This window comes from Manis javanica, chromosome 13 (genome assembly GCF_040802235.1).
Source record: "Manis javanica isolate MJ-LG chromosome 13, MJ_LKY, whole genome shotgun sequence".
Classification (NCBI taxonomy): Eukaryota; Metazoa; Chordata; class Mammalia; order Pholidota; family Manidae; genus Manis; species Manis javanica.
The window spans coordinates 66,173,474-66,201,123 of NC_133168.1; the positions used below are offsets into that span (position 1 = coordinate 66,173,474).

General features: G+C 38.5%; 2 protein-coding genes and 1 pseudogene across 4 annotated transcripts in view; 2 read left to right on the plus strand and 1 right to left on the minus strand.

Annotated features, from left to right (window-relative positions):
• The window catches only part of GINM1 (glycosylated integral membrane protein 1), a 31,608-nt gene extending 20,528 nt beyond the window's left edge, over positions 1 to 11,080 (plus strand). For both annotated transcript variants that reach the window (XM_037022119.2, XM_037022120.2), the window contains exon 8: positions 9,606 to 11,080. In XM_037022119.2, coding sequence (XP_036878014.1) covers positions 9,606 to 9,717 — 112 coding nt within the window. In that variant the 3' untranslated portion in view covers positions 9,718 to 11,080. The remainder of the gene's footprint in view (positions 1 to 9,605) is intronic.
• A 536-nt stretch (positions 11,081 to 11,616) lies between these two features.
• The window catches only part of KATNA1 (katanin catalytic subunit A1), a 31,244-nt gene continuing 15,210 nt past the window's right edge, over positions 11,617 to 27,650 (minus strand). For both annotated transcript variants that reach the window (XM_073219737.1, XM_073219738.1), the window contains exons 4-11: positions 25,790 to 25,970; positions 20,461 to 20,582; positions 19,256 to 19,361; positions 18,292 to 18,450; positions 14,157 to 14,283; positions 13,517 to 13,651; positions 13,073 to 13,199; positions 11,617 to 11,968 (exon numbers count right to left, since the gene is read on the minus strand). In XM_073219737.1, coding sequence (XP_073075838.1) covers positions 11,770 to 11,968; positions 13,073 to 13,199; positions 13,517 to 13,651; positions 14,157 to 14,283; positions 18,292 to 18,450; positions 19,256 to 19,361; positions 20,461 to 20,582; positions 25,790 to 25,970 — 1,156 coding nt within the window. In that variant the 3' untranslated portion in view covers positions 11,617 to 11,769. The remainder of the gene's footprint in view (positions 11,969 to 13,072; positions 13,200 to 13,516; positions 13,652 to 14,156; positions 14,284 to 18,291; positions 18,451 to 19,255; positions 19,362 to 20,460; positions 20,583 to 25,789; positions 25,971 to 27,650) is intronic.
• Positions 20,599 to 25,726, plus strand: LOC140845504 (eukaryotic translation initiation factor 1 pseudogene; annotated as a pseudogene).

The window sequence follows — 27,650 nt, forward strand, 5'->3', positions numbered from 1 at the left end:
CGGCACGAGTCCTCCAGAGAGTGCTGATGCCGGAAGCTCCTCCTCATATCGTATCTTAGTTCATTTTCTGGGTATCCAAGCTAGGCCTTGATCTTCTGCGTAGAAACAAACAGACCCTTTGCCCACACTTTGACATGCCCTCTATACCACTGTGCAGAACTCATTGGAGGTCAGCACACAGTAACTGCTTTTTTTTTTTTTTTTTTAATTAAGAGAAAGGAATATTATCAGAAAAGAGTACCTCCATAGCTGATCATCTGACACCCTTTAAGTGATCAACACTAAGGATATTTAAAGCATGCGTTGATCTTTGATTTACCAATAGTTTTATCCTGTTAAGGAGTAATCCCCCTTTTCTTTCTTTCTTTCTTTTTTTTTTTTTTTTTAAATTTTTAATCTACACTTACCTGAAGAATACTATGTTTACTATGCTCTCCCCTATATCAGGTCCCCCCTAACAACCACATTACGGTTACTGTCCATCAGCTTAGCAAAATGTTGTAGAGTCACTACTTGTCCTCTCTGTGTTGTGCAGCCCACCCTCCCCTTTCTCCCTCCCCCCCATGCATGCTAATCTTAATACCCCCCTTCTTCTTCCCCCCCCTTATCCCTCCCTGCCCACCCATCCCCCCCAGTTCCTTTCCCTTTGGTACCTGTTAGTCCATTTTTGGGTTCTGTAATTCTGCTGCTGTTTTGTTCCTTCAGTTTTTCCTTTGTTCCTATACTCCTCAGATGAGTGAAATCATTTGGTATTTCTCTTTCTCCGCTTGGCTTATTTCACTGAGCATAATACTCTCCAGCTCCATCCATGTTGCTGCAAATGGTTGGATTTTTCCACTTCTTATGGCTGAGTAGTATTCCATTGTGTATATGTACCACATCTTCTTTATCCATTCATCTACAGATGGACATTTAGGTTGCTTCCAATTCTTGGCTATTGTAAATAGTGCTGCGATAAACATAGGAGTGCATCTGTCTTTCTCAAACTTGATTGCTGCGTTCTTAGGGTAAATTCCTAGGAGTGGAATTCCTGGGTCAAATGGTAGGTCTGTTTTGAGCATTTTGATGCACCTCCATACTGCTTTCCACAATGGTTGAACTAATTTACATTCCCACCAGCAGTGTAGGAGGGTTCCCCTTTCTCCACAGCCTCGCCAACATTTGTTGTTGTTTGTCTTTTGGATGGCAGCTATCCTTACTGGTGTGAGGTGATACCTCATTGTAGTTTTAATTTGCATTTCTCTGATAATTAGCGATGTGGAGCATCTTTTCATGTGTCTCTTGGCCATCTGTATTTCTTTTTTGGAGAACTTTCTGTTCAGTTCCTCTGCCCATTTTTTAATTGGGTTATTTGTTTTTTGTTTGTTGAGGCGTGTGAGCTCTTTATATATTCTGGACGTCAAGCCTTTATCAGATCTGTCATTTTCAAATATATTCTCCCATACTGTAGGGTTCCTTTTTGTTCTATTGATGGTGTCTTTCGCTGTACAGAAGCTTTTCAGCTTAATGTAGTCCCACTTGCTCATTTTTGCTGTTGTTTTCCTTGCCCGGGGAGATATGTTCAAGAAGAGATCACTCATGTTTATGTCTAAGAGGTTTTTGCCTATGTTTTTTTCCAAGAGTTTAATGGTTTCGTGACTTACATTCAGGTCTTTGATCCATTTTGAGTTTACCTTTGTATATGGGGTTAGACAATGGTCCAGTTTCATTCTCCTACATGTAGCTGTCCAGTTTTGCCAGCACCATCTGTTGAAGAGACTGTCATTTTGCCATTGTATGTCCATGGCTCCTTTATCAAATATTAATTGACCATATATGTTTGGGTTAATTTCTGGGGTCTCTAATCTGTTCCACTGGTCTGTGGCTCTGTTCTTGTGCCAGTACCAAATTGTCTTGATTACTATGGCTTTGTAGTAGAGCTTGAAGTTGGGGAGTGAGATCCCCCCTACTTTATTCTTCTTTTTCAGGATTGCTTTGGCTATTCGGGGTCTTTGGTGTTTCCATATGAATTTTTGAATTATTTGTTCCAATTCATTGAAGAATGTTGCTGGTAATTTGAGAGGGATTGCATCAAATTTGTATATTGCTTTCGGCAGGATGGCCATTTTGACGATATTAATTCTTCCTAGCCATGAGCATGGGATGAGTTTCCATTTATTAGTGTCCCCTTTAATTTCTCTTAAGAGTGACTTGTAGTTTTCAGAGTATAAGTCTTTCACTTCCTTGGTTAGGTTTATTCCTAGGTATTTTATTCTTTTTGATGCAATGGTGAATGGAATTGTTTTCCTGATTTCTCTTTCTATTGATTCGTTGTTAGTGTATAGGAAAGCTACAGATTTCTGTGTGTTGATTTTGTATCCTGCAACTTTGCTGTATTCCGATATCAGTTCTAGTAGTTTTGGAGTGGAGTCTTTAGGGTTTTTTATGTACAGTATCATATCATCTGCAAATAGTGACAGTTTAACTTCTTCTTTACCAATCTGGATTCCTTGTATTTCTTTGGTTTGTCTGATTGCCGTGGCTAGGACCTCCAGTACTATGTTAAATAACAGTGGGGAGAGTGGGCATCCCTGTCTGGTTCCCGATCTCAGTGGAAATGCTTTCAGCTTCTCGCTGTTCAGTATAATGCTGGCTGTGGGTTTATCATATATGGCCTTTATTATGTTGAGGTACTTGCCCTCTATTCCCATTTTGCTGAGAGTTTTTATCATGAATGGATGTTGAATTTTGTCAAATGCTTTTTCAGCATCTATGGAGATGATCATGTGGTTTTTGTCTTTCTTTTTGTTGATGTGGTGGATGATGTTGATGGATTTTCGAATGTTGTACCATCCTTGCATCCCTGGGATGAACCCCACTTGGTCATGGTGTATGATCCTTTTGATATACTGTTGAATTCTGTTTGCTAATATTTTATTGAGTATTTTTGCATCTACGTTCATCAGGGATATTGGTCTGTAATTTTCTTTTTTGGTGGGGTCTTTGCCTGGTTTTGGTATTAGGGTGATGTTGGCTTCATAGAATGAGTTTGGGAGTATTCCCTCTTCTTCTATTTTGTGGAACACTTTAAGGAGAATGGGTATTATGTCTTCTCTGTGTGTCTGATAAAATTCCGAGGTAAATCCGTCCGGCCCCGGGGTTTTGTTCATGGGTAGTTTTTTGATTACTGTTTCAATTTCTTTGCTTGTAATTGGTTTGTTTAACTTTTGTGTTTCTTCCTTGGTCAGTCTTGGGAGGTTGTATTTTTCTAGGAAGTTGTCCATTTCTTCTAGGTTTTCCAGCTTGTTGGCATATAGGTTTTCATAGTAGTCTTTAATAATTCTTTGTATTTCTGTGGAGTCTGTCGTGATTTTTCCATTCTCATTTCTGATTATGTTGATTTGTGTTGACTCTCTTTTTCTCTTAATAAGTTGGGCTAGAGGCTTATCTATTTTGTTTATTTTCTCAAAGAACCAGCTCTTGGTTTCGTTGATTTTTGCTATTGTTTTATTCTTCTCAATTTTGTTTATTTCTTCTCTGATCTTTATTATGTCCCTCCTTCTGCTGACTTTAGGCCTCATTTGTTCTTCTTTTTCCAGTTTTAATAATTGTGATGTTAGACTATTCATTTGGGATTGTTCTTCCTTCTTCAAGTGTGCCTGGATTGCTATATACTTTCCTCTTAAGACTGCTTTCGCTGCATCCCACAGAAGTTGGGGCTTAGTGTTGTTGTTGTCATTTGTTTCTATATATTCCTTGATCTCTATTTTGATTTGTTCATTGATCCATTGATTATTTAGTAGCATGTTGTTAAGCCTCCATGTGTTTGTGAGCCTTTTTGTTTTCTTTGTAGAATTTATTTCTACTTTCATACCTTTGTGGTCTGAAAAATTGGTTGGTAGAATTTCAATATTGTGGAATTTACTGAGGCTCTTTTTGTGAGCTAGTATGTGGTCTATTCTGGAGAATGTTCCATGTGCACTTGAGAAGAATGTATATCCTGTTGCTTTTGGATGTAAAGTTCTATAGATGTCTATTAGGTCCATCTGTTCTAGTGTGTTGTTCAGTGCCTGTGTGTCTTTACTTATTTTCTGCCCGGTGGATCTATCCTTTGGGGTGAGTGGTGTGTTGAAGTCTCCTACAATGAATGCATTGCAGTCTATTTCCCTCTTTAGTTCTGTTAGTATTTGCTTCACATATGCTGGTGCTCCTGTATTGGGTGCATATATATTTAGAATGGTTATATCCTCTTGTTGGACTAAGCCCTTTATCATTATGTAGTGGCCTTCTTTATCTCTTGTTACTTTCTTTGTTTTGAAGTCTATTTTGTCTGATATTAGTACTGCAACCCCTGCTTTCTTCTCACTGTTGTTTGCCTGAAATATGTTTTTCCATCCCTTGACTTTTAGTCTATGCTTATCTTTGGGTTTAAGGTGAGTTTCTTGTAAGCAGCATATAGATGGGTCTTGCTTTTTTATCCATTCTATTACTCTATGTCTTTTGATTGGTGCATTAAGTCCATTTACATTTAGGGTGACTATTGAAAGATATGTACTTATTGCCATTGCAGGCTTTAGATTCGTGGTTACCAAAGGTTCAAGGTTAGCTTCTTTAGTATCTTACTGCCTAACTTAGCTCGCTTATTGAGCTGTTATATACACTGTCTGGAGAGTCTTTTCTTCTCTCCCTTCTTATTCCTCCTCCTCCCTTCTTCATATGTTGTGTGTTTTGTTCTGTGCTCTTTTTAGGGGTGCTCCCATCTAGAGCAGTCCCTGTAGGATGCCCTGTAGAGGTGGTTTGTGGGAAGCAAATTCCCTCAGCTTTTGCTTATCTGGGAATTGTTTGATCCCACCATCATATTTAAATGATAGTCGTGCTGGATACAGTATCCTTGGTTCAAGGCCCTTCTGTTTCATTGCATTAAGTATATCATGCCATTCTCTTCTGGCCTGTAGGGTTTCTGTTGAGAAGTCTGATGTTAGCCTGATTGGTTTTCCTTTATAGGTGACCTTTTTCTCTCTAGCTGCCTTTAAAACTCTTTCCTTGTCCTTGATCCTTGCCATTTTAATTATTATGTGTCTTGGTGTTGTCCTCCTTGGATCCTTTCTGTTGGGGGTTCTGTATAATTCCATGGTCTGTTCGATTATTTCCTCCCCCAGTTTGGGGAAGTTTTCAGCAATTATTTCTTCAAAGACACTTTCTATCCCTTTTCCTCTTTCTTCCTCTTCTGGTATCCCTATAATACGAATGTTTTTCCTTTTGTATTGGTCACATATTTCTCTTAGTGTTGTTTCATTCCTGGAGATCCTTTTATCTCTCTCTATGTCAGCTTCTATACGTTCCTGTTCTCTGGCTTCTATTCCTTCAATGGCCTCTTGCATCTTATCCATTCTGCTTATAAATCCTTCCAGGGATTGTTTCACTTCTGTGATCTCTTTCCTGACATCTGTGATCTCCTTCCGGACTTCATCCCACTGCTCTTGCATTTTTCTCTGCATCTCATCCCACTGCTCTTGCATTTTTCTCTGCATCTCATCCCATTGCTCTTGCATTTTTTTCTGCATCTCTGTCAGCATGTTCATGATTTTTATTTTGAATTCTTTTTCAGGAGGACTAGTTAGGTCTGTCTCCTTCTCAGGTGTTGTCTCTGTGATCTTTGTCTGCCTGTAGTTTTGCCTTTTCATGGTGATAGAGATAGTCTGCAGAGCTGGTACAAGTGACCGCTGGAAGAGCTTCCCTTCTTGTTGGTTTGTAGCCTTTTCCTGGGAGAATAGCGACCTCTAGTGGCTTGTGCTGGGCAGCTGTGCGCAGACAGGGCTTCTGCTTCCTGCCCAGTTGCTTTGGGGTTTATCTCCACTGTTGCTGTGGGCTTGGCCTGGCTGGGGCTGTTCCTCCAAAATGGTGGAGCCCCGTTAGAGGGGGAGCAGCCAGGAGACTATTTATCTCCGTAAGGGGCCTCTGTGCTCCCTGCTGCCCAGGGGGTTAGAGTGCCCAGAGATCCCCAGATTCCCTGCTTCTGGTCTAAGTGACCTGTCCTGCCCCTTTAAGATTTCCAAAAAGCACTCTCCAAACCAAAACAACAACAGCAACAATGAGAGAGGGAACAGAAAGGAAAAAAAAAAGAAAAAACACGCGATTTTTTTTTTTTTTTTTCCTCAGGTGCCGGTCCCAGGCACCCGCGCACTGGTCCTGCTGCCCTGTCTCCCTAGCACCAGGGTCCCTGTCCTTTCAAGGCTTCCAAAAAGCACCCACCCACCGGTCCCGCAGGGAAGGAACGCTCAATATTCTTGGTCCTCAGGCACTGGTCCCACGCACCCGCTCACCAGTCCCGCCGCCCTGCCTCCCTAGCACCGGGGTCCCTGTCCCTTCAAGGCTTCCAAAAAGCACTTGGCAAAAAGAGAGAAAAAAAAAGGGGAAAAACGCGCGATTTCTTCCGTCCTCAGGTGCTGGTCTCAGGCACCCACCCACCGGTCCCACAGGGAAAAATGCAGGATATTCTTTGTCCTCAGGTGCCGGTCCCAGGCACCCGCTCACCAGTCCCGCCGCCCTGCCTCCCTAGCACCGGGGTCCCTGTCCCTTTTAGGCTTCCAAAAAGCACTCGCAGAAAAGAGAAAAAAAAAGGGGAAAAACGCGCGATTTCCTCTGTCCTCAAGTGCCGGTCTCAGGCACCCGCCCACCGGTCCCGCAGGGAAAAACGGGGGATATTCTTTGTCCTCAGGCGCCGGTCCCAGCCACCCGCTCACCAGTCCCGCCACCGTGCCTCCCTAGCACTGGGGTCCCCGTCCCTTCAAGGCTTCCAAAAAGCGCTTGCCAAAAAGAGAAAAAAAAAAAAAGGGGAAAAACGCGCGACCTCCTCTGTCCTCAGGCACCGGTCTCAGGCACCCGCCCCCAGGTCTCGCAGGGAGAAACGTGGGATATTCTTTGTCCTCCGGCGCCGTTCCCAGGCACCTCCTCACCGGTCCCGCCACCCTGCCTCCCCAGCAACGGGGGCCCGTCCCTCTAAGGCTTCCAAAAAGCGCTCGCCAAAAAAAAAAACTGCTCCGGTTTCTCTCCACCCGCCGGGAGCCGGGGGGAGGGGCGCTCGGGTCCCGCCGGGCTGGGGCTTGTATCTTACCCCCTTCACAAGGCGCTGGGTTCTTGCAGGTGTGGATGTGGTCTGGATGTTGTCCTGTGTCCTGTGGTCTCTATTTTAGGAAGATTTTTCTTTGTTATATTTTCATAGCTCTATGTGTTTTTGGGAGGAGATTTCCACTGCTCTACTCACGCCGCCATCTTGGCTCCCCCTGCCTCAGAATCTTTTTTGAACTTTATTATATAAACCTACATAGAAAACAGGGTTGTAAATGTTTTTATTGTTCTCTTACCAAATATTTTACTTATGGACTCTTTTACTTGTCTTGGGAAAAGATGCAATGCAAAATTAAAACCCAAATTTGCAATATACTTATCAATGGCAGTGAGGATACTTTCTGATAGTGTAAGATTTCATCGATACAGAAATGTAGAGAGCAGTGAGACTTAAAGTCCCTCTTCACTTCCCTGTTCTTCAGTTCTTGTACCTGGAGGTAATCACTGTTAACTGTTTGGGTGTGCATCTTTTATCCAGCTTCTGTATATTGATGTTAAGTGTATACTATTATAATTGTTAATCAACCAACTCTTTTAACTGTCTCACAGATTGCTTTATTCACTTATGACAGAGGTTCCCAAACTTTCTTGGTTCATAGAACTATACTGTGCTAGTAATTTTTTCCTGGTGCTCTTACCTAGGCCACAAGAAAAACTGAAAGAAAAAATACTTTTATTTAAATTCTTAACTTACTGATGGGATGTGTGTGCCTGTAGGGCACTACGCAGTAATCTTAGAATCCAGTTATACACTGCCACCCTCATTTCCTGTTCAATTTTTTGCACAGTGTTGCCTTTTATCACACTAACTGCCAAAAATTCAGCTTTGCAAAGATAGGGCTTCATTGAAAGGAATATGTAGGGTAGTACAATCTAATGTTAAAACCATGAACTACCCTCAAGCTAGTACCACACAAGAAAACTTAAAAAGTTTTGAACATTCTGTGTGCCTCTGTGAATCTGTCTGTGCCACCCCAGGATTCTCAGGGCAGTTTGGGAAGCATGGGCTCAAGATCTTCTATCAGTACATACCTAGGCCTACTTGTTCTCACTATGGCTGCATAGTGGTTCACAGTACAGGTAGTGCCATAATATAGCCATTCCTCCCTTAGACATTTAGGTAATTTCCAATTTCATATTATTTCCATTAGTGCTTTAGTATACATTCATAAATGTACATATATCTTTTTACACAAAGATTCCTAAAAGTGAAATTACTGGGTCCAAGGGTATACATATTTAACATCGTCTCAACACCTGATAGCAGTCTCTTGTTTTTGCTCCTGTGGACAAAAATATAATCTCCTTTTAGTTTGCATTTTTTTCCTGTTAGTATCTGTGCTAGTCCAAGTCTTGCTAAGTCTAGCATCTCGTGATAATTGGCTGTATATTTCTCCTGTGACATGCCTTTGCCCATTTTTCTTTTGTATTGCCTTTGGCAATAATCATCAGTATGTGGGAGTTCCTTTGTTATGTGTACATAATATCTGTTGTAGATACTTTAAAAAAAAATCCCAATTTGTCTTCTGTTCTTGTTTATGGTATCCCAATTATAATGGTGTGTTTTAAATCTGGGGTCAAAGTAATTCATGCTTTTCCTTTATGGCTTATATAGAGTTTTTAATTTTTCTTAAATAGAACTTTCCTATCTTAAAATTACTTAAGTGTTTTCTTATTTTTCACCATCACTTTTGTGTATAAGTGAATCTAGAGTTCTGATTTTGTTTTCCAGAGAGACCACTGTTCCATTAGTAATTTGCCTGTTGACTCGGATTGTTACCTTATGATGAAGTAAATTCCCATATACGTTAGTCTTGTTTCGGAACTAACTTCTTCCACTGAATTATTTGTCAAGTTGTATGTCAGGAGCAAGGTTTTAATTGCTACCATGTTTTAACATAACCTTTGATAGCCAGTTAGGGCAACTGTAACTTCTCCCCATTGTTCTTTTTCATAAATGTTACAGTTAATCTTGCAGTTTCTCCCTTGGGAACTTTAGAAACAGCTTGATCAGTTCAATGAACAACTAACTTTATGTTTTGATTGGGATGACAATGAACTTGAAATATAGGGTTGTGGGTCTAATCCATAGATCTGCTCCACTGTCAAGTACTTTAAAAGGTAACAAAAGGAGAAATGCTATCTAAAGATGTAAGATTGTATTCCAGTGGTGAGTTCTGGTTAAAAAGCTTCATTGGCCTAGTCTTTTTGCTCGAATTGTGCAAATCTCAGGTTCTGTCTGCCTTGGAGATCTATACTTCCCCAGTCCTTCCCTTCCTTACAGTACAAAGTAAGGAACCTCCTTTTTATGTTTCTGTTCCCTCAATTGATTTGGTTAAAGTGAACTCTGGACTCAGAGTTTGTACAGCCATTATAAACCAAATAAAATGAAGAGCACCCAACCCCAGGTATATATTTAATTATAACCTTGAAGTAGCCCAGTCTTACTACTGAACTATAGACAGTGGAAATACTTAATTTTTATTTTTATATTTCAGAGGAATTCTTCAGTTGGATAAAGTGAATGTTATGCCTGTGACAGCTATGAACTCACTTCCAGATAGTCCTGAGAAAACTGCAAAGTACCTTGAAGATAAAACATGTACTTAAAACACCATCTCAAATCATGGACTCTGAACTACAGTCTACTGGCTCTAAATTTGCCACTTAAATATAATTTACTTTAAATCATTTAGAATCAGTTTGTATACTAGAGAAATTCCTAAACTCCTAAACCTGCCTAAAACTTGACCTTTAAAGTGACAAGTTCACCTCAGTCTTTAACAGGGCTGGCTATTCAGATAATGAATTGTTAAGGAAAATTTAAGTGAAGTGGAAGAGAATACATATGAGGAAATTTTGAAATTACCAAAAAGAAAAAAGAAAAGGCAAGAAAAATGCCATGTGCCAATACTTTTCAAGGTGCCTTTAAGGAAATTATATCCACATAAATTACTGTAATATATGAGACTTCATAAAAAGCACTTTATGAACTTCTAATTTAAAAGCTCAAGAACTTAACACTTATTTTTTTATTAAGTAAAATGTGCCTTTATATTAAATATGTGACTGAGTATAAAAATCACTGAAGTTTATCATGATTTGATTGTATCCTGAATTACCACTTGCCTTGAATGCACCAGGACTTAAATAGTGACATGTTCTCACTCTAAAATAAACTCTTTGAGGAAAAAAAGTAGTGTTTTTGGTATAAAAACTTTGCCCAGGTGAGAATTACTTATATATAATAGCCCCTTTTACAAACACTGTCTAAAACCAAGACTCAAATCAGTGGACGTCCATCAGTATCATGAAATTAGCATATGCCTTTGCCTTTGTGATTCTTAAGGCTAATTCACTCTACAACAGTGTTTGGTGTTTTTTAACTGTCACTCATATTGACATATTTTACAGTGTGGTCTAGTACATAATAATAATAATTTTTATCCCATGTGATACTTCCTATTCTCTTTTATTTAAATCTTTTTTTTTTTCAACTGCAACACATTTTAAATACATTGTTTCAGAAAGTAATGACTGGTGTGCAGATAGTAAAGGAGAGATGTTTCATTTTGCCTACCTGTTTTTCATAAGGAATAGCCCTGTGAGATTTACTCTTTCCATATTATAGAATAATAAAGAGCATTCAATTTATAATTGGGTCTTAAAATCACCCAGCTAGTAACACTTTCTTTCTATCCTTCCAAGTTTCTAGAAATCACCAGTTCTTCCTCCAAATGATGTCAGGGTCTTATCCATTAAGCATAAGCTTGTAGACACTAGTGAGGAGAATGTCATGGGAGGCTGCGTGGCTAACTGGAGAGCACAGGTTCTGCACTCAGACTCCTATCCTGCCTTTTCTGCTTACCAGTGAGACTTGGACCATGGCAAGGCACTCAAGTTTCCTTGAGGCCCAAGGAAAGGGTGTAAAAGTTTTTTTCCATGTAATCATAAATGAAAATCTTACCTAAAATTTTATTCCACTGGCTTTTATTTCATTTAACTTTTACTTGCATCATTAACTATCAGGTTAATTATGCTTAGTATCCATGACTGAATGGATTAATGAGTTTTATTCAAGTATAGTGAGCAGCATTAGGCTTAAAAGTATTTACTTGCCTATAGTGTAGTCTCTCACACAGGCAGAATAAAGTCAGGCATAGTTGTACACAGATACATAGATTTTTCCTTTTAGATTAGCATGGTAAAATGAAGGGTCTTGCACGCCCTTCCAGGAAGAGGGAAGCTACCATTAGCACTAGGAAAGAAGTCACACTGGGCAAGGTTCAGGCCTCAGTTGGCTTCTTGTGTAAAAATGTTCAGAATTTTCAGTTATTCATCAGTTATCCACAGCCAGTCTTACCCCCTAGAAGGAATAGCAGCTGCAGACAGTGGAAGAGAAGATGCTGTTCTTAGAAGTCAGTGACAGTTTTCCAAGTTAAATAATAGCATTGTGATGCAACATCTGTGAACGAGAAATCAGGTGATGCTAAAGTAAAACAAATCTGCTTGCAGCTTTAAAAAATTGCCTTTATTCAAAATCATGGTTTTTTTTTATCTTACCATTATGAAAGTTTAAAAAAATATAGCACTTGGTACAATGAAATACTACATTTAATTGTTATTCAAACAAGGCAGGTTTCTCAGATTACATGTGAGAATTTAGCATGATCCAAACTCAAATATCCATTTCTCATATCTTTCAATGTCTGCAGCAGATACTGACTTAGAAACCTTTTTTAAAGCCATTTCAAAGTCTTCCATAGTTGTAGGCATGTGCATTTCTTCTCTTGAAAGATTCCTAATTTCTTCTGGGGTCAAACCTTCAATACGCCTTCTCATTGCCATCAAGGATGCATCCCTAGGTTTTAAATTTTAAAACAAAACAAAAAGTCATATTTGGTTGAATAAAAACTTGTGAGCGGAAAATTTCAGTGTATGTGTTAATCTATGATTATCTTATTACATATAATGTATAATATAGAGGATCTACCAGAATATGACACCAATTCTGAGTTGTTGAGCTGTTAATAAGTCTTTGTGATGAAATAGGGATGCTAATCAATTCAAATAACTGATACTGACCAAGAAGCCTAAGAAAAAAAGCAGAAGGATGTAACAAAGAAGCTGGCAAAAACTGAATTTCATTGTAAGTATCTAATAAAATAAAAAATAAGCATCACAGGGAGAGGAGAGAACCTATTAGGTACAAAATTGTTTTCCACAAGTCAGCAAAGCTGAATGATCAAGTTAGGTGGTCTCTCCTCACCCTCTTGGTGTTAGTGCTTTCTTCCTTAAAAAGGAGCAACTTAAGATTCAAGTATCTCTTTCTTTTCACCAAGTTTCATCCTTAATAGCAGCCACCATTTATGCAAATGACAGCAACATAACAGCTGCTTTATATATACACATTTACCACTAATGGTCACAACAACCCTGCATAGTCGTTAGAAATGAGGAAACTGGTGCAGTCGAGTAATTTGCTAACTAACTGCCTGAACTAGTACTTGGGGACAAAACCTACTTGAATCAGCTAGACTGGAGACAGTTTTTTTTCTTTTTACTGCTGTTCTATCATGTAGGACTTTTCACTGATAAGACTACTCCCCTGGGGTGTGCCAAATCCATCTATTTCAAATTATATTCCGTATGAAAAAGTGTAATGAATGAATGCACCAACAATTTTTTAAAATCATGGCAATTACTGATTTCCTATTTTATACCAATTGTTCTAACAACTTCTTGAACTTTCTGCAACTTTCAAATGAACTGCAGACTATTCACTGACATGCAAGATACCCAAATACCTTACTAGCACCAGCTAACACTAACTTAATACCAACACTTGTGTCTCTGAGTATAGACTATAACATAGGTCTTCATTCTTCATCTGTCTTAATTCAGCATAAGAACTTTATAATAGAAGTTTACATCCACAAAAACATGCTTCCAAAATAACTCATACCTGCACACATTGGTAATGTCCGCACCTGAATAACCTTCCATGTTTTCTGCTATACTTGCAAGGTTAACATCATCAGCCAATTCCAGCTCACGTAGACTTATTCGTAATAGCTCCTCTCTGCCTTTTGCTAATTGTAGAAACAAATTAAAAAATGTAAGCCTTCAACATTAACATAGTGTACTATTTTTTTCTCAAGTCTAACTTTGTGAGAAGTTTTCCACTTCTTAGAGCTCATTTGCTTAAAAAGTTAACAGCCATTCCTCACTGAATTTTAAATCACCTAGTATCAAAGCTTTTGGGCTCTAGATACAGCCAAATCAGTTAATATAATGAAAGACATCCTACACCTGCCACTTAAAGGAAAGTTATTATCAAAATTTTAAATCTAAGCAAAACTACCTAAGGGTTCATATGAGCTCTCTGACAAGATTCAACTGAAGATACCTGAAGGTAAGGGAATATAGATTCTTTTTTCAAGACGACGTCTTAAAGCCTCATCAATATCCCAGGGGAAATTAGTAGCTGCCAGAACCATAACCATTTTGGAAGGGTCATCATTTTCAGAAGCACCTCCAACACCTAAAAGAAGGAGCTAGTATAAATAAAGTCAGATTATACAAAATAAAGCACTACTTGAAGATCATAAAAAATTTAGCATGACTGAGGTACTGAAGTCATCAACCCTCCTTAAGACGTAAAGCTAACTGGTACATATGTGAGTTCGTGCTTCAAGAAAAAACGAGTTTTTGTATGCAAAAATATGGTTCAAAATAGATTTAATCAAAAGACCAGCTCAGCTCACCTACACACCAGTATTTTAAAAATTTCAAAAGCACACATATCCCTCCCTAAGGCCAAGTTATCTGCATTTATTTCAATTCAGAGCTAAAATTAAGAGATGAGTGTATATGCCAAAAGATGCCCTGTCAATATTTTCTGGCAGGTCATCATTTTCAATACACATCAATTTGTTGTTGTCAAATGTCCAGAACCCACAGGCCAGACTCCTGTAGTCATCCTGAGTTGTGTGGGTCAGCACCGTGAGCAGAGCTTGGTTAACAACCATGCATATACACACACATACCATCCATCTGAACCAGCAGCTCAGCTTTCACCCTTCTGCTTGCTTCGTGCTCTTCAGACGTCCCTCTGCGACTACAAATGGAATCTATCTCATCAATAAATATGGTAGCTGGAGAATAAAATCGAGCCTAAAAGAAGAAACCAGGCAACACCAGGTTTTTATTTCATTTAAAAATCATCTATAGTTAGGGATTAGAAAAATGCCATCTCTTGTTCTTGTCCTAATACTGGGAAAAGAGGACAGAACTGGGACAGCTAAAATACAGCCTCTTATATGGACTCACCATACACTTCAAATTATGTGGCTATTTTTTATATCATTCAACAACATAACTGGCTATATGTATTTATGAGTGATATATATACAGGATTATTGTATATACTACAACAATATGAATAACAATGACAAAACATTTACAGATATTGGGTTAAGTGTTATTTCTAGAAAAAAGATCAGTTAAAGAGAACTATTTCCTTAAAATAAAACCACATAAATTCCAGGAAATTCTAATTAAATTATATTTTTCATTTGACCAGTGTTAAGCAAATTTTTATCCTCTCAAGTAGTCAATTTAGAAGAGTCAATTTATATGGCCAAAGCTTTTGCTGAGATAAATTTCACCATTTAAGCCATTAAATATATGATTCAGTATTTAGTATACTCTCAATGTTCTGTAACTATCAAATTTATAGTATTTCACTGCCCCAAAAAGATAACCCATGATTCTTTCTCTAGCCCCTGGCAATCACTATTTCCTGTGTGATTTTTGCCTATTCTGGACATTTCAAATAAATGGGATTATACAGTATGTGGCCTTTTGTGTCTGGCTTCTTTTATTCAACATAATGTTTTTAATGCTTGATTATATTGTAACACATACAAGTACTCCACTTCTTTTTATGGCTGAATAATATCCCCCAGTTTGTTTTTGTACCTTAAATATATTTTTTCCTCAAACCAAACAGGGAATACTGACCCATTAAATAACAGATCTAGTCGAGTATTAATCTACTAAGTGGCTGTGTAAGACTCAACAGTATCACCCTTTCCTTAAGGAGGCTGAAGAAGCAATTTATTATAGTAATGAAAGACATTTACTGTTAATTTTTTAAACAAAATATCCAAACTTAGAGATACACTGCAAGAGAAAGTTTGAACCTAAATGATGACCAAGATTTCTCAACACAGCTTGAAGAAATAGCACCTTAAAGGTCTTCCTAAAAATTAGTCCCCAATGGCAAGTGAACACTACAGACTTGAGCATACAATTGTATCGGGTCTATCAGTTATTTTGGATTGTGAGGTTGAGATCTAACATCCTCTAAGAGACAATTATCTGTGTTAAAAAAACCATACATCTAAGACATGGATTAGTTTTGGTCTGTTCACTTGTAAAATCTTTATATTTAAAAATGTTGCTTTCTTTTCTAGTTGAAAATTTGAACTCCAAGTCATCTATTCCCTTCTGAGGGATGATTCATTTGTACTAACGCATCCTTACTTGGATTGTAGGTACTATGTACAAATATTTTTGTACCTTTTTTTTTTTTTAATGGACAGAGGAAAAGAAAGAAAAAAAGTGGCCTAGAAAAATCTCGATTGAAATTTTGGCTAGAAACCATCTACCAGCAAAACCTACACTGATAAAAATTAAATTTCAATCTGTTTGTTGCCACACCAAACAAAAAATACCAGACTGATTCTTCCCAAATACTAAGGGTGTGCAGAACAATCTGATTAAAGCAGAGGCCTTGTGGCACATGTAAAATTGAGGAAGCCCTATAGAAAGTACTAGACAAAGATTTAGAGTGGACACCAGTTGTTTTTGCCTGCATACCTTATGCTAAGAGAAGATCTCTTTTTCATTTATAAGTCATCCCTTTTTATTCTCGTGCCCCTACCTCAAGAGAGGCCAACTCAGACCTGGCCAATCAGGCAACTCCAATTCTCTGACCAAAATGATGTGGTCAGGCATGGTCATGTGACTCAAAACAGTGAAGTATTAACCCCTGCAATTTTGCTGGGCCAACTGAGAAATGAGTGCTAATTTCTCTGGGACTACCATATGGACAATACAAATAAGGCTTAAGCCTTTGATGACTACCTTAATGGCTACATGGTCTGCATAAATTCTAAGCCAACCCAGAAGTAAACAGAACCAGAAGTCAGAGAGTAACATTCCCAAAGACATCTGCATTGCCGGATCCTGCCAGGCCTAAAAACCTACAACATTAACTTCTGAAAATTCCCAGCTTACATGACCCAATATAGTATTCTTTTTGTTTAAGCTCACTTGATTAGGTTTCTGACACTTGAAAATGGATGCTTGTGGCAACACAAAAAAATTACAAATTAAGTTTTTTGTGTTTGTTAACCATGTCACATGAAAAATCCTGGACAGAATTTTATATTTAAGTGGCCTTATTTAAATTACAGGCCTTGAGGCATGTTCACTTTGAGAGATTCTGAGGGACTGAAGGTACACACTCAAGAAAGGCAGTCATCTATAGAGCGGTCAAAACCAAGATATGAGAGGCAGCAGAATTTTACATCTTGAGTTTAGATAACGAAAAGAAAAGAATCCATCTGGTTTCGGATATGAGCCCTAAACCAAAAGTCACAAGGGCAGAAACTCCAAACTGCAGACATTGGTTTGTGAACAAGCCACTACTCAAGTGGGCAACTCAAAGGAGCGCACTCCAGATAAACAGGGATTTATTGAAAAATGGTTAAAATTTTCCTGGACAACCCTAGGAAAGCCAGTAAAAATAAGTGATCTGATACGCCTTCATAAATCTCACTATAAAAAATAATGCAGCATAGCACTTTGTAAGAGGCTTTCCCCCCATATTCCTCAATATAAAACCCTTCACTAGAAAATATATACTTCTTAACAGTAACGGCTAAGAGCTATGAGGCCTTGAGGGTCAGGCTCTGTATTAAGCAGTTGACGTGTATTAGCTCACTGCTTCCTCTGAACATTACGGAGATAGGTCCTCTATCACCGTCCTCTTATAGATGAAGCAACTGAGAACCAGGAAAGGAATTTGCCTAGTTAGCCAGCTAGGAAAGTGACCCAGGTGGGATCTGACCCCAGGTCACCTGTCTCTAGAGACTCCACCCTTCACCATTCACACTAACTTAAATTTTTAAAAAGGCCTAATTATTCTGGAATACTGGCAATATAATTTCTTTTCCTTTCTCCCCTGAAGAAAGGGCAGACTAATTTGTCAAAATGATCCAAGAAGCTCTCCATTAAATTCCACTGCAGCGTGCACTACTGAGTAAGTCATTAAGAACCTGTTAGAACTGGTGTCCTGCCTTAGGAATACTGAAGTTTTAGGAAAAAAGAAAATGGGAATTAAAGCAGGAAGAAGCCTTTATAGAAAATGGATAACCTGAAATTGTGTGGGGTTCTCTTTGTTTTATTCTGAGCTTAGGAAACTCTGGTGTAATATCAATATGGTCATCTAAGGTTTTGTCCAGGATTAAGGATGCAAGTCTTTGTCACTGTCTACATAATAAGCATAACTCTGTCCCAATACATAAACTACAATATTTCTTAAACAAGGCAAGACTGAAATAATCAGTGAAACTTAACAAAGTCAGCAGTCTAAAAAACTACTGAATTCAATCCACTCTACTAGGTTGAATTACATTTTTCTACTGATACTCAGATAGTGGAAGTAAGAAAAAGAAAGTCAAAGTGATAAGCAAAGAACTTATGCCAAAGATTGTAGGTATTTGGTATAGTCAATAGATTGGAGGTGACCTAAGGTCCACAGCTGCCTTACGGTTTTCACCTTTCACATCACTACAATGTTACAATACTGCATTTACTCTAGTATAACTAAGGCTACTGATTTAAAAAACATAATAATTCAAATTCCTAAAGCAGATTAGTAATGCAGATTCCATAATGTGAGCATGCCCGTAAGCTCCCAGAGATGGCTCTTGCTCCAGAGGAAAGGAGACAAAGAAAACCTCAAATTACTCGAGTCAGTAAAGGGTTCTACAGGAATCACACTCTGGGCGCACTGTCGCCCTGCCGTGCTATTCCACACGCTGGAGAGTTACAACTCACTCTCTCCCCTCTGAGAGGTAAAGAACCATTAGAGTTGTCTCAAACATTCACCATTTCGAACAGGAGACGAACAAGCTTCTCAGACTCTCCTCTGTATTTGGAAGTCAGAGTTGATGAAGAGACATTGAAAAATGTTGTCTTGCACTCTGTAGCTACTGCTTTGGCAAGGAGGGTCTTTCCCGTGCCAGGAGGGCCAACCATCAACACTCCCTGTTGGGAATATAGTAGTGTAAGCAAAGTATTTATCTACCATTTTTCTAATTCATAAGAACTCCATTACTAAGGATCAAATTTCAACCAACTTCCATGTAGTATTAAGACAAAGACAAAGGTTACTTTATCAGAAATTTACTTTTTTCATTACAAAAGGTAACAACATTATCAAAAATGTGGAACTCAGAAGTGAGAAAAAATATGGTCAATATTACAATATCATATCCTAACATGGGTACCATTAATATCTGGATATATTCCCTGATAGTCTTTTTGCTCAAATTAATTATTTTTACATAGTTGAACTCAGAGCACATTTATAATTTTTATATCTTGCTTATCACTTCCAAGTTAGCTATTTAGCACATTTCCCAAACCCAAGAGTCTCTTTTCACATCAGCTCATGAGTAAAAAAGTACTCATTAGGTGTAGACATGCCTCATTAATTTCTCAAGAACAGTTACAAGAAATCCAGGATACAGGTTTTGCAGCATGACACATTAAATGGGATATTATGTGCATTAAGCAACTTGTTCATATTCGCAAATACAAGCTCATTCTAAATCTACTCTGTGTCTACTTTTCTTCCAAAGATCACATTGTACCTATTTCTTATTCTGGGAAACTTCCAATAGCTTTTGGTCTAAACACAATTCTGAACAATACAACTACGCGTTTAAAAAATTGTCTTTACTTGCTCTATTTTCTCTCTTCACTTCTCACCAGTACAGATAAATACTGGCTTTTGATAGTAATGTACTTGCTATTCACTTTGACAATGCCTCAATAGTAATAAACTGACCTTCCATGGTCTCCTAATGCCCTTAAAGAATTCTGGCATCCACATTGGTAATACCACAGCTTCCTTAAGCAACTTTTTAGCTTCTACTAAATCAGCAATATCATCCCTGAAAGAGAAGACATGTTAGCAATAACCTCTTAAGATTATAAATTTAACTCTGTAGTCATTCTTGAGAACCACTGAAAGTGGTTTTACATCGTGATTACCCAAGACTACACAATTCTCACTGCTGACAGAAAGCTAAGCCTCTCCGTAGGCACTAGTGAACTAACACGTTGTGATAAGGTCTGCCACGCCAACCCATATATGTAAAGAGCACAGTATGAATCTTCAGTTCTTGGCAGTGTTTTCAGCTTGGTGAGTGAGAACATTGGTCTATAGGCCTACTCTTAAGTATTATTATGCCATCTCATTTTAAATTCCTGCTTTTATAATGCTCATCCCATAAACTCCATGACTTACAATGAGCCCACTAAAAAAAAACATGAAAGATAAAAAGGACAGAACTCAGAGACAGGTTGCAATACTGCTGCTTTGCCCCCGACCCTACAGAGAGACACCAAAGCTAAAGAGTATCATAGAGATTGCTATGAAGTCATCTCCAACCTCTAGAACACTACTGCTACATATTTTTTTATGAGAATATGTTCATTGTATAAATATCAAATACCAAAAAATATTTTTAAAATCTCCCCAAACCATACCTAAAAATTGTTAACGTTTTAACAAAAAATATGTAACAAAATGTTCCTAACTTTGAGGGAAAGGTGTAACTCATTGGGGTAAATTACAGTTCTTTAATTAGATACAGTATTAATAAAGCTGAGAACCACTGCTCTAATAAGAAATAAAAGCAGGATCTACTAGATGAACCTACAGGTGACACGCAACAGATATGTATCAGAATCACTGCCACTTCACCATAAGCGGATGACCCAAAAAGAAAAGAAAATTCCTGTGATCTTATTCCCATTCTGTAAAAGGGATTTCTTAAATAAAATTTTATTTTACTAAATAAAAAAATCTCAGACAAAAAAGTGGCCCAGCCTCAACCAAAATAAAGCTTTTCATTATGCATCAGGCTCACATGTATGTACTCTGGTTCTATCCCCAAGGAGTAATCTTTAGTGCATGCCCACATCTGTTCCATTTTCTGTTCCAAAAGCATTATGAGCACCCAATTATTTTATTGGGATATAACTTACCATCGAACATTGGGGTTCTGAGAAATTATATCTCTCTCCAAAGCTTCTACTAAGTCCTTATCATATCCAGTGCTATCAAATTTATTTGTCTCTGGTTCTGTAACTGCAGCAGGTGATTTGTTCTACATAGAGAGAAAAAACAAGAGCTTTTGATTGACTCAAAAATTATATTTTGTTTTTGTGAGCCACAAAGACTAGACTCAAGTGATATTTTTTAAAAAAACAAATATAATAGTACAAGTAGTAATGACAGAATCAAAGACTGTAAGTCATCTTTCTACATCAACATCAGTTTCATACTTAGTTTTTATTTTAGCATAAAGAGTTTGACAAACATTAAAGAAAAAGAAAAATATGCATATGAACTGGCAAGAATAAAAAAGAATACTAGACTAACTGGTCACTAATGAGTATTATATGACAATGACCTCAAAGCTTTAAAGGAGATAAAGCTAAAGACAGATGGTTTATTTAGCTAAGACTCTGGTCAGTCTGTAACCACTTACTCCGTCCTCACCAGCGCTCCTAAAACATCCCTTTTCAGTATTCCTGCCACTCTCCAAAAGAGGCAACTCAGTCCTCAGGTGAGAGTCCCTCCCATCCTTTCAGGTGACAGTCATTAGGGCCACAGTTCCCAAACTACATATGACAGTACTCTAAGGACACAATGGCAGACTTACAGGACACTGTGGGATATTTTAAACTTTTGAGGTAAACAGCAACATGTGTTGAACACTGGGTGAATTACCATCTCCAGGTCGTTCAGTCTCTACATTAAGATTGCTGCATGCCTTTCAAGAAGGTCACATTTTTGTGAAGTTTTAGCAGTTGTTGTGATAAAAGATAAAATAGGAAAATTAATGTGCTAGAAGAAGGAGGCTGGAATGGGGATGGAGACTCCAAGTCTGAGAAGCTGTACAATGTCCAACAGCTGCTGTTAGGACATACACCGAGTCTTTCTGAATCTAATTTCTTCATAAATGGAATGGTATTCTTTTTGCCCTAGAGGTGCTATGAAAAAACTGCTGAGATGCACTTGAATTTTATGAGCCAAGACAATTTAAGAAGCTCTGCATTAGGTAGATAATCATTTACTCCATTTTGTACTACTTTTGTTACCCTATCTCCATAACATTTTTTGCCCACAACATGACAGTATTTTGTCAATGGTGCTGCCCAAAATCAGTATTAATGTTTAGACTTCACCAATATTTATGACCAAGTCTCACACTAGGTGATCAAATAGCCGTCTGTCTCACAATTTACATATTCAGTATCTAATACTAACAAAAGATTCACAAGGAAGGTATTGTGTAACATTTAAAAAAGGAGGAGGTTATCTTTTCTTCTAAGTATTTATGCAGTTGTTATTCATTCACAGATAATTTAGCAAGAATCTCTTCTGTGCTAGCAGCTGTGGGGGATAGAAAAACACTGTCCCTAACAGTTGGGGATTTAAGCTGTAAGCCCTGGAAGACACAAACAGAAGGCACTTTTCTAGCTCTTGCTTCCTTTCTCCCAAAGAACACAGTGCTGAGGGAATGTCGGCAAAGCAAAACAAACAATATAGCAGGAAGGAGAAACAATTCTATAATATGTCGGCCAAGGAGACCTAATGTAATAGAATTTTTAAATGTTGACATTTTTAATAGGAGTTCATTTAATTAGTTGAAATAGTACAATTTTCTTTATGCACACATCGATTCAATAGCTTGCTCTAAGTGAAAATAGTAACAACTACTAGGAGATAAAAGGAAGCAATAGACAGGTTAAGAACACAGACTCCTTTTTTAGGCTCAAAATAAAGCTGAAGATGGACCAATTCAGTAGAGGAAAAATCTCTTGTTTGAACCCAGTTATTTTAAAAGCTGGCAAAATTATAAACATAAAATCTAAATCCACTGTCTCAATTAAAAAAGTTAATTTGAAATGACAGCTGAGGTTTCACTTACAAAAAGATAAAGCCAATATACTTTTTGCTATTCCTACTGCTAAGCAGAACTAAAAACTGTGGACATTATATAGTAAACAAAGTTAAGACTTTGAAAATTATCGAGAAGGCAGCAGACCGGCTAGGAACTTGGACATGACGGTGAGTTCTCTGGGTTTTCTTTTTCCTTCTTATACCCAGACTTGAGGCTGAAGAAGCCAGCAACGCTAAACAACAACATAAGCAAACAAAAAAAAGCCCCAATAAAAGCTTGCTCCCTCTAGCCAAAAAACAAAGGAAGGGGTAGGCTAGTAAGACAAAACTTCTAGAGAACAACATTCTGTGCCAGTCAAGCACACAGAGAAGGCTGGCCCCACTCCTACCCAGGCCCCAAAGCCCAAGTGGAGAGCCTGGACTTCCACCCCTGGGAGGCTGTAAAGAGGTACCCTAAGCCCCCACCAGGGTGCTTTCAGAGGCCAAGCAGGGAACTGGAATTTTCATTCCTGCCAACCAGTGACAAAACTCACACTCAGTCAGTGGCAAACACAGAGGGAACCTAGACTTCCTACCCCAACCAGCAATAATGTGGCACTGGGATGGCATCAGAGGAAGATTAGCAGAGAGTCAAGACAAGGCCACCCCACCACAGTGTCACTGAAGTTCACGTGGAGGACTCCCAATACAGCTCAGCAGCAATGAGCAGACCCCTCCCCTTATTCAGGTGTCAACAGAGGCTGGGTGGGGAACCTGGACTTCCACCTTCACCTGGCAGCAGTGCCCCCTACTCCACTTTCCCAGCCAAAGCAGCGTCAGTCAGAAAAAGTCAGCTGAAACGGTAGGTTTAAATAAGATCTAGAGTCTCATAACATAATATGAAAGTGTCCAGGTTTCAAATCACTGAATAAAGTAAGAGTCTGTAAGTCCATACTGAGAAAATTAAACAAAAGTAAGAGACAAAGTTCTTCCCTACAGTAGAATGTCAATTAATTAATGTAGAGGAAATAGTGGCACTAAAAAATCATTACTTTTTCAACTGTCATAGGAACTGATTCAGGCAACAATCACTGGATGCTGAAACAAATTTTTGATGAGAAACAGGGTATTTACAGAGTTTCCAAGTATCTCCACACAAATTATTATAAAGGGAAAGAGTAACTTCGTAGTGGAGAGACCTGGCAGACACCACTCCAATCAAGCAATCCAATTTACCATGAGTAACAGATCAGAGAGACATCCTGTGCCTCCCTACATCATACACAGAGAAGAACAAAACTTTGCTTCAGTGCATTCCTGCCAAAATGCATACCCTTAATCTACTCATTAGGAAGCATCAGACAAAGCCAAACTGAGGGACAATCTACAGCATAACTGGCCTTTACTTTTTAAAAAGCCAGGCCAATTCTGTGACATCTTTCTACATTGACAGATAGTCACCACACTGAAGGGTGTGAGGATTTGATGCAGGTAACTGTTGAATGACTGTGTTGTACATTTGAAACCAATGTAAGATTGTGTATTAACACAATTAAAAAAAAAAAAAGCAAGGCCAAAAAAGATAAAGGCTGAGGATGTTCACATGAAGAGAGACTAAAGAAACATGACAACCAGCTGCAGAGTACGCTTCCACCTTGGATCCTGGCCCAAGGGGAAAAAGCTCTGCAGGACAGTAATGGGACACATTGGGCTAAATTTTATGAAGGTCTATGGATCAGATAACAGTACTATATCAATGTAGAATGTATGGCTTTTGATCATTGTGTTATGTTTATATAAAAGAATGTGCTAGTACTTAGGAAGCATACTGTATAAAGTATTTCAGGATAAAAAGGCATGAGATCTAGAACTTGCTCTCAATGCTACAGAAAAAAAAAGTACACAGACAGTAAATGATGCAAAAGCACAAGAGTCAAAATATCAATAATGGGTAAAACTGGGTGAAGAAAAATGAAAGTTCCTTATACCATTCTTGCAACTTGTTTCCAAGTCTGAAATTAGGTCAAAATATAAAATTACAAAAACAACTGATATTTGTTGTTTATTATTATAGTCTCTGCAGTTCTAATGACTAAAAATCATTAAAATTTACACTGTCTTAATTTTTAAAGTTAATGAATAACTTTTCCATTTATGAAAATCAAGGCCGCAGTGACCGAGCCACTGCTGCCGAGGACTCAGCGGCCTACCCCTTAAGCCCCCTCTCTTCCTTTATCCACCGCCACCTTCCGCAGGCCATTTACACAGAGGAAAAGGAATAGTATTGTATGTACTCTATTCAGAACCTTCACTCTTTCAACCCACTTGCTGATGCAAGTAAGGGTGATAATCTGCTTCCTGCTGGCACTGAGATAAGAATTCAACAGAGAAACGGCAGAAAGACCCTTACTACTGTCCAAGGGATGGCTGATGATTATGATACAAACCAGTGATAGCGTTTAAGAAGAAATCTGCCTCTCGTGGTACCGTAACTGAGCATCCAGGATATGGAGAAGTAATTCAGCTCCAGGGTGACCAGCGCAAGAGTGTATGCCAGTTCCCGGTAGAGGCTGGACTGGCTAAGGAACGCCAGCTGGAGGGTAACGGGTTTTAAGTGCTTTTGCTCACTGAAGCTTAAGTGAGGAGTTCCTTGCAATGAGTAGAATTTCCCTTCTGTCCCTTGTCACAAAATTAAAAACCTCACAGCCTATATAACCATTTGGGGTCTGCTTTTAACTTGGACTAGTGTAAATCCGTGCAATGAACTGAAAAAGAGCCATGCTGTCTAGTCTTAAAGTCTGTCATTTAAACAGAGGTCAAGCAATAGGCACCTGGCAGTGTCTGCCCGAAAGAAAGCGGTAACGTGAGGTTTCCCAATCCCAGAGCCCCAAGGTCACAGGTGGCTATGTCTGGCCAGAAGTTCCTTGGCTCTCCCTCTGCCGAGTTCCCTGCCCTAGGAGAATATCACCACCTGACCAGCCCTCAGTGAGTCAGAGAGGAGAGGATGGGGTATGGCAGCTGTACCCACTAGAGGGGAGTCTTTGTTTTCAGAGCAGAGGCCCTGGGGCTCCAACCTGACAGGGCAAAGCGAGAGCTGCCACCTTTCTTTTAGTGAGTGACAGGACATCTGGCTTGCAACCAAGGCCTTTTTGACCAGACATATCCTAGCTAACTGATGTCCAAACACCAGAACGTGAGGCCAACCTTTTATTAAACTTTTGACAAGGGAACAAATTCCAAACTGCTGCAGAGGCACGTAGCTAGCTAGCTGTGGAGCTGCAACTTACTAGCAACAGCTGCCCAACACCATGTGAAGTAACAAACTATTTTGGTTTCTTCCTTCAGTTTTCATGTTATGTAATATATTTAAACTCTTAGTTAAATAAAACTTGTTTTCAGAAACAAAAAGAAAATCAGTAACTTTACCTTTTCCTCTCTTCCTTTATTCTGTTCTTTCTTTTCCCGACAACGAAGAGCCTTCCCTCTATCATTGTGAAGATTGTGTGCAGAGGGACGGTGAACTCGGACAGTTGTACCTGGACGGTTACCATGTGGTTTGGGGTCACTGTACTGAGGAGTCTGGCGTTTTCTAGATCCTGGAGAGGGTCTAATTAGACACAAGATCATGAAAATCACAATCAACTTCTAGAGTTGGTCCCAGATACACATGAACACATGTAGTGTATAAGTTAGTCTGTGAACTAAAGAAGTCAAGGCAATGACTGAACACAAGATAGGACTGAATAAGCCTAAGGTCACTGAAATCTAAGATCTAACATTTAAATTGACACAGCTGTCTATGAAAGAACGCAGTAGGGTTATATGACAGAATAATGGAAAGCAAGTGACAGTTACCTCATCTTTGAAAGGAAATAGCTTTGAATGAAAAATTGGTCTGATTCTTGGAAACTGAAAAGAGCAATTATTGGAGAAGCGAGTTTTATCCAGAGAACAAGCATATAGCACAGATGTAGAATTCAATTTATCTACCAGGAAATGTACAATTTGGTACCATTTTATTAGGAATGTACCATAGTTCTCATGTTTTACTTAATAAAATTTAATCATTTTCCTATTAAAAAAATTGGCATACGCACCAGCTCTGAACAACGACAAGAACTGATGTTGGTGCTTTACGATAAATGTAAAACACATCACTCATTTCATCTTCATTTCTGTGGCAGGATTCAGACCTCCCAAATATTTAGTAGGTTCCTGCTATGCTCCTAGGCTTGGTTATGGCCATTAAAATGAGCAATAATAAAGGCAGAGGAGTCTTATTCTCAAATACCTGAAGTACATACGGTTAAGGAAGAAGACGATACATAAAACAAGGCAAGAACACTTAAGTGTAAAACAGACCTAGTGCCATGGGAATGGGAATGGCCTCATAAAGACAGAAAAAAACAGGCCTCGAAATACAGGAGTTGAACTAAAAAAGACGGAACAACTGAAGAAAGAAAACCAATGAAGGAAAGCACAGAAATCAAAATAAGCTTAATCTATGTAAAGAATTATAAAGACACTAACTATAAGATAAAGACAATGGTGAGCATTAAGAGATAATATTGAACAGATAATGTGGATCAGTAGGGAGGATATCTGAATACTAGTTCAAGAGGCTTGGCTTTTAGCCAACCGCCACTGGAAAAGTTTTAGAAAGACTGATCTAATACTGATTGAATAAGATATACAGCTGACCCTTGAACATACAAGTTTGAACTGTGTGGGTCCACTTATACAAGGACTTTCTTCATAAAATATATTGGAGAAATTTTTGGAGATTTGTGACAATTTGAAAAAACATTTTCTTTTCTCTAGCTTACTTTATTGAAAGAATACAGCATATAATACCCATAACATACAAAATATATGTTAATCAACTGTCTATGGCATGGGTAAAGCTTCCAGTGAATTGTAGGCTATGAATAGTTAAGTTTTTGGGCAAAGTTATACATGGGTTTTCAACAGTACAGCGTGTTGGTACCTCTGACCCATGTTGCTCAGGGTCAACTATACTGCTAAAGGAAACACAGAAGTAGGGAGAGGTTTGTAGGTTACAAACATTATCGAGGCATGAGCTGAGGGCCAGTTTAGACAGTACCTGAGTCCAAGAGACACGCTATTAAAGAAGATACTCCTAGATGTGGCACGTTGACAATGAGAATGTGGGAGGTCAATACAGCCAAGTCAATGTATATATGGAAGGAATGATGGGGTTTGGTTTTAGATTTAGAAAATTGAAAAAGCAAGTGGAGATACTCCTTTGAAATATATATTTATTTCC